We start from the raw sequence: 14237 nt of genomic DNA, 5'->3' as shown, positions 1-14237 counted from the left end.
CGCTCGCCTGGCATGCGTGCGGCCCGGGTTCGATCCTCAGCACCACATACAAACAAAGATGTTGTGTCCGCCAAAAACTAAAAAAAATAAATATTAAAATTCTCTCTCTCTCTCTCTTTAAAAACAAACAAACAAACAAACAAACAAACAAACCTAATTCCCAACAAAATAGTATTAAGGAGGTAGGGTCTCCTAGTGAATGAGATTAATTCTCTTATAAAAAAGACCCTTGCAAGTTCCCTCCTTTTTTCTACCATGTGAGGATACAGAGAGAAGGTGACCATCCACAAACCTTGAAGTAGGTCTTTCAGAGACAGAATCTGCTGATATTTTTATTTTACACATCCCAGTCTCCAGAACTGTAAGAAATAAATTTCTGTTGTTTACAGGCCACCTGCACTCGGATGTCTATCCTTAGGAGGCAGTCCTTGTTCTCTATCTCTACCACCAAGAGAAGAACAGGCTACACCACAGATTCTAAGACATACATGATTTGCAAGAAGTGCTCTTTGTCTAAGATCTTCACCAAGAAGCAGGAGCCCAATATCTGAGGTATGAAAAATAATCACATAATTCTAGTGGGTTAACATGTTACCTTGTGAAGAAAATTACAAAAGAGCATCTTTGGACAAATGAATCCATTTGCAGCATAAATTCAGACCCTCCAAACCAAGCCAGGCCAGAATCATGCAGACTAGAGCATTTTCTGGCAACACTAAATCACATGGTCCTCATATTACCAGCATTATCTTTGAGGAAGTGTTGAAGCAGATCAGAAAAAATATTAAAAGTCATGTGAAAAATCATGTTCACATTATAGTGGTCAACACAATAAAATATTTGTAAAGTAAAATGAATCCAAGATTTCATGTTTCATACAACTATGACTAAAATGCTACAAACTTTAAATGATTAATAGGAAAAAAACTAAAAAGTAATTATAATAAAAATATTTTTAAAATCATTATTACCTGATCAAGATTTTTGAAAAGAAGAATATCTTTACAAGCTTCCTGAAGTCTGGATCTCTGTTCATCAGTTTTAGGATGAATCACCTGTCAAACCAAATAAAGCCAGGGAAAATGGTTTATTCCATTTAAAACTTACCTGCTTAAAAAGTGATATATCTCTTTCTCTTAAAAAGTAGGAAAAATTTGGGATTGGAGTTGTAGCTCAGTGGTAGAGTGCTTGCCTAGCATATGTGATACACTGGGTTCAATCCTCAGCACAACATAAAAATAAAGGCATTGTGTCCATAAACATATATATGTATGTATGTATTTTTTAAAGTAGGAAAAACTAAAAGCATGCTTTCTATAATTTTAATTCTACACAAATACCAAGCAATATCCTGAATGTGAAGGAGCAATGTTATACAAGGGTGACGAGCATGACTCTGGAGCTATCTGATGGCTGTGTGACTGGCAGCAAGTCAACTATCCCTAAGGAGCCTCAAGGTCTTCATATGTAAAGCAAAGGGTTATAAATCTGTTCATTCAAAAAATACTGAGTACAGGGCTGGGGATGTGGCTCAAGCGGTAGCACGCTCGCCTGGCATGCGTGCAGCCCGGGTTCGATCCTCAGCACCACATACAAAGAAAGATGTTGTGTCTGCCGAAAACTAAAAAATAAATATTAAAATTAAAAAAAAATACTGAGTCCAGACTCAGTGCCAAGTACCATCCTAACTCTTGTCACACAGCAGTGAACTCATAGACAAAAATATCTACCTTTACTTTCAATGAGTATATAAATATGTTAGAGAGTATTAAGGCAAGGGAGATAAGAAGTGTGAAGGGGATGGGGATGGGGGAAGCCACAGGTTAGACCTCATTCAGGTGACAATGTGTACATATCTCAAGGAAATGAGTACAACCTGAGGGAGTAAGTCATGCTCTGTAGGAAGAGCAAGTAAAACCAAGGTTTTACAATAGGAGACTGAATATCAAATTCGAAAAATAACTAGGAGATAGATGTGATTGATACAGAGTAAGAGGGAAAAATCAAGAGACTGGGCTGGGGGGTTGGGGAGAGAAAGATGCTCAAATCAGAGGTCATGGTAAATCATAGAGAAACTGGAATTTTCTCTAGCACCATGGGAGTGATTTGAGGATAATGACTGAGGAGGAAATCTGACTGTTTTTAAAGATACATACTGGCTGCTAAATGAAGAAAAGTCTGAAAAAAGATTAGAATGGAAGCCAGGAAGCCAGAGTGTCTATCTTAGTGCCAGATGGTGGTGGTTTGAACCAAGGTGGTAGCCATGGAGGTGCTGAGAAGTACACAATATGCTTTGAAGACATGGGATTTATTGAAAAATTGGATGTGGGGGTAAAAATGAAGTAAACTGAAGGGGACTCTCAAGTTTTCGGCCAAAGCAAATGAACACTGGAGCTGGTATAAATGAAAACAGGGAAAGGCTGGGGGAGGAAAAGAATATTTAAAGGGAAATCAGGAGTTCTTGTTAAATTGTCTATTGACATCTAAGTAAAGATGGTAAGTAAACAATGGCTGTATAAGCTAAAGTATTAACAATTTATTATTAGCAGGAGTAGTGGTATCTGCAAATTAAAGTTGTCATAAGGATTAAATAACAATTAAGGATTTAACTGTCATAAGGATTAAACAAACGATAATTTGCATTCATAATAGGTGGTCAAAACACTATTATTTTCATTATTATTATAGATAATGAATGCTTCCTGAACTAAAAAGAAATAATTACTACCTTACACTGGTATTATAATTGAGATACCTATCAAGTTCCCTCAAAGCAATATCTTCACTCTAAAAAAGTATATCATTTAATCTGACAGAAATGCCATTATTTTAAATATGTAATATTAAAGTTGAAAAAATGTGTCTTAATTTTTAAAAACATTAAGAATTTTATAGTATCCAGGATATTGAAATTTATCAATTTATTCTAAATTTGTAATTACATGATGGTAGCATTTTATCATTAGAATACTTCAAAAATCTTTCACAGGTTACCCATCTTAAAGTATATATGATAAAACTTTAAAGTGTCTTTAATTATCTGTATATACATAAAAACAAATACATAAACAGATAAATATATTTAAATTTTTATGTTATAAAATATTCTAAAATGTACCTCATACAAACATATATTCTATGCCATTATCCTACCCTATATAATCATTTTCAATGGCTGCAGATTCTGTTGACTTGAATTTAACATAGTTTAATCCCTGGTATTCCTTTATTTAAGGTCATATAGCTTGTTTCCATTTTTCATTATTACAACACTGTAATGGTCTCCATTTGTATATTCTTAGGAAAGATCTGTTTATTAGGGCTAAATTCCCCTTTGGGTTAACAGTTGAATCAGTTGGTTTCATCATGTTTAAGATTTCTGATTTAGCTACAGCTAGGTACTCCTCATCACACCCTTAAACAGTGCTGCTTTCAATCTGCTAGATAAAAAAATGGTGCCAGGCATGTGGCACCATTACCTGTAATCCCACAAACTCAGGAGGCTGAGGTAGAAGGATAAAAAGTTCAGGGCCAGCCTTGGCAAGTAGTGAGGCCCCATTTCAAAATAAAAAGAAGTGAGAATGTAGCTGAGTGTTTAAAGTATCCCTGGGTTCAATCCCCAGCACCAAAAAAGATAAAACTTAAATTAAAAAAATAAAAAATGACATCTTATTATAGAGCTTTTTAATTTATATTTATTTTAATCATCAGTATGATTAATTTTTTTTAAAAAAATATCTTTTTAGTTGTAGGTGGACACCATACCTTTATTTTATTTATTTTATGTGGTGCTGAGGATCAAACCCAGTGCCTCACATATACTAGAGCAAGAGCTCCACCACTGAGCCAACCCCAGCCCCAGTATGATTAAATTTTGGTATGTAAAAGAAAGGAGATAGTTGAGAAATACAATAATTCTACATAACTTTTGCTTTAGTCCTTACCCTTGGATCATTATCTTCCTCTTCCTCATCAGGGTTATAGGTCTCTGCACAGACTAAAATTGGAGAGAAGAAACAGAGATGCATGACTTTAGGAAAAATAGGAAATGTACACAATTTCTTTTTATTCACTGTTTTCTAAAGTTCTAATGATTCTTTTAAATTCCCTCTTTCAATTAATATATATATTAAGTACCTACTACTGTTAGGTATTCCCTTGGGTATTAAAAACCCAACTCTCTAGAGAATGATGATAGAAAATAGGAGAGAGACTGTCAGGAGCTGCCACATAGGAACCGAGCGCCCCTTAGCCTTGAGTGATGAGAATGTGGAGATGTGGCAAAAGCCAGCCATGGGCTGTGTGTGAACTATGGGCATTGAGCCCACGTTGCCCCTCTGTTTGGGCAGGCTTCGCTCTGGTCTTTTCGCTTGTTCTGCCATGATCCCCACACAGCTCATGAGATGGGCAAGGCTTCCCTAGATATCAGTCTGCTGACAGCAGACATCAACAAGCTAAATTCAACCCCCTGAAACTTGACCCCTTGCCTCATTTGAACGGTTTCTCCCCAATAAAAGGGCTCAGCACGTGTGCCGCGCACTCGCTCGCTCTTGTTTGTTCGCTCGCTCGCTCGCTCCCTCGCGCTCTCTCTCTCTCTCTCTCTCTACCCCTAAGGTCAGAGGAGCCTTCACAGGACCCAAAGAAAAAAGGATTTCTGTGTCTCTGTGTGATTATTTCGTGTAGCCCAGATCACCTGGAGTGACCCTGAGTGTTTTGTCCTGGGACACAACAAGAGATGATAAATATATCACCTGCTAAATCTTATGGTAGTGCAAGTACAAATAAGAAGGTGCTACCTATGCTAAGTTATGAAACAGAAACTTAAAAAAAACATAAAGTATAATATATATGTACTATAAACACAAGAGAAACAAAGGTAATTACTCAAAAAATGAATTAAAATACTTCAGAGTAATTATGTGCAGGTATAACTTTTAAAACTCCTGAATTCAAGCAATCCTCCAGCTTTGGCCTTCTGAGTAAGCTGGGAGTACAGATCTATGACATCATGTCTCACAAAAAATTTTTTTTGTCAGTACTGGGGATTGAACCATCCACCTTCAGAAGAATATATTCCAACCTTAAAAAAGAACTGTGATTAGTAATGGAATAATAATTCTAAAACTCTACTAACACACTGATGTTTTATATTGGAGAGGAGTACAAATATGGAATAAAAAGAAAGATTAAGACTAGAGATGCCTATATAAATCATTATTTTAGAATCTTACCTGTGGTATTACTGCTGGCAAATATACAATGAATTATTAGTGAATTTTTTTAAAAGGGGCTGGGCATGATGGCACATGCCTATAATCCCGGGAGGCTGAGACAGGAGGATCAAGACTTCAAAGCCAGCTTCAGCAAAAGCAAGGTGCTGAGCAACTCAATGAAACCCTGTCTCTAAATAAAATACATAATAGGGCTGGGGATGTGGCTGAGTGTCGAGTACCCCTGAGTTCAATCCCTGGTACACCCCCAAAATAAAGGGGGGCACAGGGTGTGGTGATGCAAGGCTCTAATTCCAACAGCTTGGGAGACTGAAGCAGGAGGATCTCGAGTTCAAAGCCAGCCTCAGCAATTTATCGAGGCCCCTAGGCAACTCAGCAAGACCCTATTTCTATATAAAATATAAAAAAGGAGCTAGGGATATGGCTCAGTGGTTAAGCGCCCCTGGGTTCAGTCTCAGTACAAAAAAAAAAAAAAAAAAAAAAGGGTTTGTACTAACAAAACTGTCTTGTCTAAATGATCTAGATGTGATTGTCGAGAGCTGCCACATAGGAATCAGCATGAACCCTTAGCTCTGAGCGACAGAGGTGTGAGACTGGGCACCTCCGCTTTGGGAGTGGGTGTCACACCAATGAAACTGGCTACACCCCCCTGAAACCCAATCCCTTGCCTCATTTGGATGGAACTTTCTCAAGTGTCTTCCCCTCAATAAATAGGTTCTCAGGGATGCTCTTGCTCTCTCTTTCCAATGGATCCCTAAGGTCACAAAATGTTCCTGAATCCTACAAGCAAAAGGTATTTTTGTGTATTACAAGCTGCTTTCACTATTTTCTTAAGCTATTGGTACAGCCAACTCTTGTGAACCTAGCTAGCAGGTGATATGTGATCACTGATGTCACTCAGAATTCAACAAACCAAACCTTTTCCCTCTTTACAGTATAGATCATTACATGCTGGGTAAAGTTTTCTTCTTCTTCTTTTTTTTTTTTTGGTACCAGGGACTGAACCCAGGGTTGCTTAACCACTGAACCACATCCCCAGTCCTTTTTAATAATTATTAATAATTTTTAATAGAATTTTTAATAATTCTAAAATCTCTAATATTTAGAGATGGGTCTCACTGAGTTGCTTAGGGCCTTGCTAAGATGCTGAGCCTTGCTTTGAACTCCTGATCCTCCTGCCTTGGCCTCCTGGGCTGGTGCAGCGGTTATAGGCTTGTGCTATCATGCCTGGCTGGGAAAGTTTTCTTCTAATAAAGCTTCATTAACTACAATAGCTGTGTGACCAGAGGTGATTTATTGCAAATCTCCACCCTTTCTTCTGCATAAAGGAGTTCAAATAAGCAATTTTCCTCTGAATACTGTCCTAATGATTTAAGTATTCAAGTGCCTGGCATACAGTCAGGATGCAGTAAACCCTAATTCTTTAAGCTATTACTGTTATTACTTTTATTTCATTTGTTCTGGTTTTCAGGAATACTAGTTATTGTTAGCTTAGTCCTGTTCTTTATCTTAGCTCTTTTGACAACTGTTCTTCCTTCAATGCTGCCTTCCATCACAGATTTTTGCCCTTAACAACTTTGCTCTTTTTGACATCTTTAAGTATTGAATTGAGTTTCCTATTTATTCAGAATTCATAAAGGTAATGTTTTCTTGAACTGTACTGAGTCTTTTGTAGTGAATCTTTCTGGCCTTCATTCCTCTCATATCCTTAATTTGTTCACTTCATTCACAGGCCCTTATTGGTTTGTTGGGATTTCTCATCTGTTACCAGGCAAGGAAAAAAAAAAAAAAAGTTCTTGACCCTAATCTCAATTCATTTGTATGATAGCTAAAAGACTCCATATATCAGGGTTGTGGCTCAGTGGTACAGTGCTTGCCTAGCATGCATGACGCACTGGGTTCAATCTCCAGCACCACATAAAAAAAAAAAAAAAAAAAACCTAAATAAACAAAGAGCTCTGAGAAGTCCTGTGTTATTAAAAAAAATCCATATATCTATAACTAGAGGATAAGCTAATATACACTCCCAATTTAAATCCCAGTTTCTTAAAGACACTTACTAACTGCATTCCTGGTCCAAATATATCCTAGTTTTCCATTCCTCAATGGTTCTCTGAACACATTAAACATTTCAGAGATGGTAGCTTCCAGCATGTCCTGTACACAGGACTCTCCCTTTTCTGCCTTAATACTTTACTTGTGTGGGTCATGACCTCTGTTCTATAATGCTACCAATACCCTGCCTTCTCAATGTGGACCTGGTTTCCTCCTAAAACAGATACAGAAAGTTAGAGGAAATAGTGTAAGAAAAGACACCATTCCTGTCCCAGAAACAGCATCAAATAATGTCCTGCAGGGCAGATGCCCAGGTCCTGGCTGGTGTGGGTCTTGGTCACTGAGCCAAAGAAATAATAATGGAATAGAGTTAATGACTCACCACCTTTCTCCAAGCATTTCTTCATCCTGGAGATGAAGTCAGGGTGCTTATCTCAGTTCTGCCCCAAAGATTAAGGTAGACACTTATCTTAGTTCCTGGACTATTTTTGCTACTACTTTTTGCATCTTCATAGGTTATTCTGGTAGAATATTGGGAAAGCTGCATCAAGGACATCTGAACAGACACAATGTTCTTTTTGTGTGTGTGTGTGGTTCTAGGGATTGAACCCAGGGCCTTGTGTGTGCGAGGCAAACACTCTACCAACTGAGCTATATCCCCAGCCCCAGACATCATGTTATTCAGCTACTCCATGTTTAAGACTTAAAAATGTCTACTTATAATAATCCACTTTTTAAAATATTTATTACTTAATTGTAATTAGACATAATACCTTTATTTTATTTATTTATTTTTATGTGGTGCTGAGTATTGAACCCAGGGCCTCACACATGCTAGGCAAGTGCTCTACCACTGAGTCACAACCCCAGCTCAATAATCTACTTTTTAAAAAAACCTTCACTACGGGAAAAAGATGGATGCATGAGTATTACATTTTCTCAATTTTTATTTATGTATGAAAGTTTTTATTTAAATGTTTTAAAAAATTAAACCTTCAATGATAAAACTGACACAATTTTATTGATAGTGACACTTCATCTTGGGCAAGTTTATTTCTAGGCTTGTTTTTCCTTCAACGTTGGAGGACAGTATTTTGTCAACTAGCTCATTTTTATATTTTTATATATTAATATAACTGAGGCAACAAATGTTAATTATAGTCTTCAAGCCTTTAGATATACTACTATAATTTAAACAAAAGTAGCTGGGGCTGAAAACATAGCTCAATAAATAGTACTTCCTCAGCATGCACAAGGCTCTGGGTTCAACATCTAGACCACAAAACAAACAAAAAACCCAAAAGTAAAAAAGGGAATGCTTTTGTTAAAATTATTTATGTTCTATTTGTGGAAAGACATTAATGCATCGATTTTCCAAAACTGATTTTGAATTTACTTCCCTCTCCATTTCTTTATTTATTATGATACAAACACTTAATATGAGCTATCCCCTCATAAGAAATTTGCAAGTCCACAACACAGTATTGTTTATCCTGCATAAGTAAAACCTTATACCCACTGAACAGCTATTCCACACTTCCCCCTACTATCAGTCTCTAGCAACCAACATTCTATTCTGTTTCTGTGAGTTCAATTTTTGAGGGGTACTTGGGATTGAACCCAGGGGTACTTTACCACATAGCTATATCTTTTTATTGTGAGACAGGGTACTGCTAAGTTGCTTAGGGCCTCACTAAATTGTTGAGGCGAGTCTCAAACCTGTGATCCTCCTTTCTCAGTCTTCCAAATCACTGGGATTACTGAGCCCAGTGAATTTTTTTTGGAGGGTGGCGGGCCACTGGACATCAAATCCAGGATCTTGTACATGTACATGCTACGCAAGCATTCAACCACTGAGCTCCACCCCTGGCTCCTTGATGCTTTTAAATACCTTATTTAAAATAAGCGTATGTCCTTTGTATTTGTTCTTCTAACACTATTTAATATAATGTTCTCCCCCCACACCCTGCTTTGAACTCTGTTCTCATCTCCCTCTCCCCTCTTTCTCTGTTGCTACCCAACCTCTCTACTTCCTCTTGTTCCCTAATTATTTCCCTTGTTTTCTTTTCTTTGTAAAAATTCTTTTTTTTTTTCTTTTGATTGGAACCTCAAACATGTTTTACCACTGAGCAACACTGCCAGCCCCAAATCCATTTTTAAGTGTCAATATGATTTGTTGCCCTTTCTGCATATCAAGGAGCTTGTGCTAGTGCATGAGTTACTTGGAAAAGGTCCAGAGTCTGTGCCATCCTATACATAGCCTTGGGAACCACACTATGTATGATAAGATGCTCAAGATTTATTGAAAATGAAGATGAAAACAGCACAGACCCTTGCTTAAGGAAATTTTGCTGTGGTTCTCCAGCAGATGTCACTAGTTAGTAATGTGATACTGTACAAACTGAAAACACATTACCCAGCACAATTTCTTCCAAATTTTAATTGGAAGAAATATGAATCATTAAAATTTATTTGTGAGGGAAAAAAAACCTCTAATTTCTACAAAGAAATGAGTACAGATCCTGATCACAAACTCAAGGCCCTGTGCTGCCTATCTGCCCCCACAAACACTTGAAATAGCCTGGGTATATTAGTCAGCTGAGGCTGCCAAAACAAAATACCACAGATTGGGTGGCTTAAATAACAGAAATTTATTTTTTCATGGTTCTGGAGACTGGAAGTTCAAGGTCAAGGTATTGACAGGTTTTGTTTCTCCTGAGGCCCCTTCCTTGACTAGCAGACAGCTGACTTCTCATTATGTCCTCACATAGTCCTTTCTCTGTGTGTCCACTCTTGGTGTTTGTTCCTGTTCTTATAAGGACACCTGTCCTTCTAGATTAAGGTCCCATCCTGATGACCTTGCTTAGTGTTAATTACCTCTTTAAAGGCCCTATCTCCAAAAACAATCACACTGGTATTTATTTATTTATGACAGTGCTAAGGATTGAAACTAGGGTTAAATATTGTTAAATATTTGGATCATTCTAAGATTGTTTTGCCCTTTTCGTTGTTGAGCATTTGATCAGTTGAATTGTGGTATTTTTAAAATTCTTAAGCCGTTCAGGATCTAATATAGACTACATTGTGGTGATATTTATCTTTAGTGATACTGTGTATGTGATGATGATGAAAGCAAGAAACAAAAAGGTATAAAGTTAATATTCAGTCAATATAGATAACATGTAACTTATAAGATTAAAAATTTCAGTTTGTGATATAGTCAATGAATTTCTTATATGACTTTAGACTTTTCAATAATATATCCTGAATTTTGCAGAAATTCAAATTCAATATATGAATTTGATAAAAAAAGACACAATTCAGTCTACAATACCAGGTTTCTAAATTATCTTAAGCAATACTTAGTAATATTTCAGTTTAAGATAAATATGGGTGGAAAAATATTGTATACTCAGTGTTTTAGTATATTGTATACAATGTAAACCTTACAAGACAGGGCTATCTAGTAAAGAGTATCCACCGTTCCGAAATCAGTGACTGATGTGACACCAGATTCTCAGTGAACTATCCTGTTGACTTTCATAGTCATCAATAGATTCAGCATACTTACTGTCTAAATGTGGCATAATGCCAACAGATTTCTAATTAATGTGCTTTGAAGTTCAATACGTATTTAATAAATAAACATTTTCCTTTTCTGATGGAGTTTGAAATTAATAAATTCAGACTAACATTTCAAACTCAAAGACAGTTAAAACTAATTTAGGACTATACCAAGGAAGCAGCACTTAAAAGAATTCATGAACTCTCCTCATTCAATATATTTATCAGTTGATATAAAGGACTGTTGTTCGGCTACAATGCAGAACTTGGAAGGCACAGCTTTTCAACTGCAGTGCTTTGCAAGAGAGAGCAGCAGAGACAGCCTACCTTTGAAGAGACTTAGACTGAGGTCTGAGCTTGGTCCCATCCACCCGTTTACCTGCTGTTTCTTGATATCCCTGATCCTTGGTCTGTTCAATATTAAGAGGAGATAACAAAACTAGAACCATATAAAGGGTAAATAATAGAAGATAATATTTAAAATTTAGGGCTGGACTCACAGGAGACACTAACTGCTACTCTTCTATGCTGCTTTATGTTCCAGATTGTTATTCATTTAGTCACCCTGAATTGTTAGAAAAGTCTCTTCTACAGTTTTGACACAGAATATGTGGTCACACAACTAGTTCTTGGGCATGTTAGGATTTCCATTCCCTACCTCTGTTTCCAACTTTATTTTACTTGCTCTCCTACATCCAAAGCAGCCAGGGACAGTTCATCCCCCTTCAAGTCTTTACAACATTCTTTCATCTAGATGGCATTCTTCCTGGTACAAATAAAACAATAACCATGTGTTTCAATCCTCAGTGTAATTTTTGTCTCCTTCTAAGAAGTATTCTTGATCTCTTCTTCCTACAGTAAGCTCTCCTGATTTCTATTCCTTCCTTCTTTGCCTTTTTATCTATCCACTCATCCATATTTACTCATACTACTCAAAGAGCTAGCTACATACCAATGAACAAACAGAATTTTTACTTACACTCTAGTACAGAGAACCAGGTAACAAAATAATAAGTAAGTTCAGACAGACTTTAAATAAAGGAGTAAAGAAAATAAAATAAGGAAGGGAGACAGAAACAGAGTCAGAGAGAGATGGAGAGAGAGAGAATGTGTGTGTGTGTATATGTGTATGCGTTTGGGAGAAAGTGACGTGAATTTTAGACAGGCTAAGCTTACTGAGAATGTATCCTTCAAATGAAGGTCTAAAGAACATGAGTGAGCAACTTCAAAGATAGTCTGGGTTAGATATGGAAGCAAAAGGCTGATTAGAATGGGTCCAAGATACCCCAGTCTGGCTGGGCACAAGTCACGAGCCACTCAAGCGAACAAACTTTATTTCTGAACTCCACCAGCACACTCCACACAGGCTCCCTGGGAACTCTCCCCAACGCCACCCACGTGGCTCCTCCAGGAACCACCAACCGGAAATCCCTCCTCCCGCACTTCCCCAACTAATGCGAACTCTCCAGGAATCCCGGTGAGAACTCCAAAGTAGCAGGCCTAAGCGGACAGTAAAGGTCTAATATACAATTGAATCAATCCAGCATCATCTTAATGGCTCGCCTCTCAACCATTACTTCTGGCAAAATGCTCTCAACACTAAGAGAGAACAGAAGCACAGAAACTAGAAACAGCAAATGTAGGCAACTCTTTAAAGCATTTTGCTATAAAGGTATGGAGAGAGGAAAAAGAGTGATGGTTGGGGAGAGAAGAGTGGTCAGAAAAAAGTTTTCTTCTATATTTTAAGAAGGGAGAGCAGGGATGGGGTTGTGACTCAGTAGTAGAGTGCTTGCCTAGCATGTGTGAGGGAGGGCCTGGGTTCAATCCTCAGCACCACATATAAATAAATAAAAATAAAGGTATTGTGTCCATCTACAACTTTTAAAAGTCTCCTTTTGAAAACAAAGAAAGGAGAGAAAACAATACATTTCTTTGCTGCAAAGTTTTATTTTATTTTTATTTTTCTAGTGCTGGGGATCAAACCCAGGCCCTCATGCATGCTCACTCTACCAGTGAGTCACAAACCCACCCCCAGCTAAAAGGTTTCAAATCCTTAATAAAATAGTAAAATCTAAAAAAGAGGGATAATACTTTGTACTTGTGTGAGGTCTCTGCAAAGTTCAAGGAATAAACAATACTTACAGAAGACCAAGCAGCAATTTATGAATTAATGCCATCAGTGACCTCTGAAGGGGGTATCATTGTACTCTTCATCCATCAGATCTGTTCTACAGATACCAATGGATATCACTAATCTTTTTTTTTTTTAATATGTTTATTTATTTATTTATTTTTACGTGGTTCCGAGGATCAAACCAAGGACTCACACGTGCTAGGCGAAAGCTCTACCACTAAGTCACAACCCCAGCCCCGATATCACTAATCTTTTGGAGTCAAAAAAGAGAGATGAACAGAACTGGAAGATCCATACTCTATTTCTTCTCAGGAGATTGATCACATATGAGAATACATTCTTCAATCTCCTTTCAACAGATTTTGGTATAGAATGTTAGCAAAGGTTTCCAAAAGCAAATAAGTTGATATGCTCAAAGAAAAAGATTGAGGAATAGAAAAGGGATTTCTAGCCAGGCACAGGGGCATACTCCTATAATCCCAGCAACTTGGGAAGCTGGGGCAGGGAAGATCACAAAGTCAAAGCCAGCCTCAGCAATTTAATGAGGCCCTAAGCAGCTAAGCAAGACCCTGTCTCAAAATAAAAATTAAATAGTGCTAGGGATATGGCTCAGTATTTAAGGGCCCCTGGTTTCAATCTAGTACCAAAATAATAATAATAATAATAATAATAATAATAATAATAATAGAATTCCTAGCCTTACAAGATAATAAATAAATTATATGACAATTTAATATCAAGAAACTTTCCCAAAAGAATATAAAACAATGATATAAATGCTTACTCAGCAATTTTGAAACACATTAACAACCAAATAAATCCTACCTGTAACAAAGTCATTTTTCAGAAAATATATTTCTCAGCTCTATGAAAAATGGGTGAGATTCTTAGCTTAGAAGCAATAATTTTTTAAAAAAATATATATATTTTTAAGTTGCAGTTGGACAGAATATCTTTAGTTATTTATTTATTTTTAAATATTTCATTTGTTTTTATTTTTTTTTTTTATGTGGTGCCAGGAATTAAACCCTGTGCCTCACTCATGAGAGGCAAGTGCTTTACCACTGTGCCACAACCCCGACCCTCTTTATTTATTTTTATGTGGTGCTGAGGATTAAACCCAGTGTCTCACATGTGTGAGACAGGAGCTCTACCAATGAGCTACAAAAAAATGTAAATTTTTAATAGATATTAACTGAATGCCTTCTATATACCAGGCAGTATTTGATATACTCTTTTTTTTTTTTTTTTTT

At 36.9% G+C, this 14237-nt stretch overlaps 1 protein-coding gene across 1 annotated transcript in view; it reads right to left on the bottom strand.

Annotated features, from left to right (window-relative positions):
- The window catches only part of Prkar2a (protein kinase cAMP-dependent type II regulatory subunit alpha), a 76972-nt gene that overhangs the window by 36236 nt on the left and 26499 nt on the right, over window positions 1-14237 (bottom strand). The window contains exons 2-3 of the mRNA XM_048794061.1: window positions 3945-4076; window positions 972-1055 (exon numbers count right to left, since the gene is read on the bottom strand). Of these exons, the coding sequence (XP_048650018.1) occupies window positions 972-1055; window positions 3945-4076 (216 nt within the window). The remainder of the gene's footprint in view (window positions 1-971; window positions 1056-3944; window positions 4077-14237) is intronic.

This window comes from Marmota marmota, unplaced genomic scaffold (assembly GCF_001458135.2).
Source record: "Marmota marmota marmota unplaced genomic scaffold, marMar, whole genome shotgun sequence".
Classification (NCBI taxonomy): Eukaryota; Metazoa; Chordata; class Mammalia; order Rodentia; family Sciuridae; genus Marmota; species Marmota marmota.
Note: the sequence above shows the minus strand (reverse complement) of the source record. Positions and strands in the feature narration are given on the sequence as shown.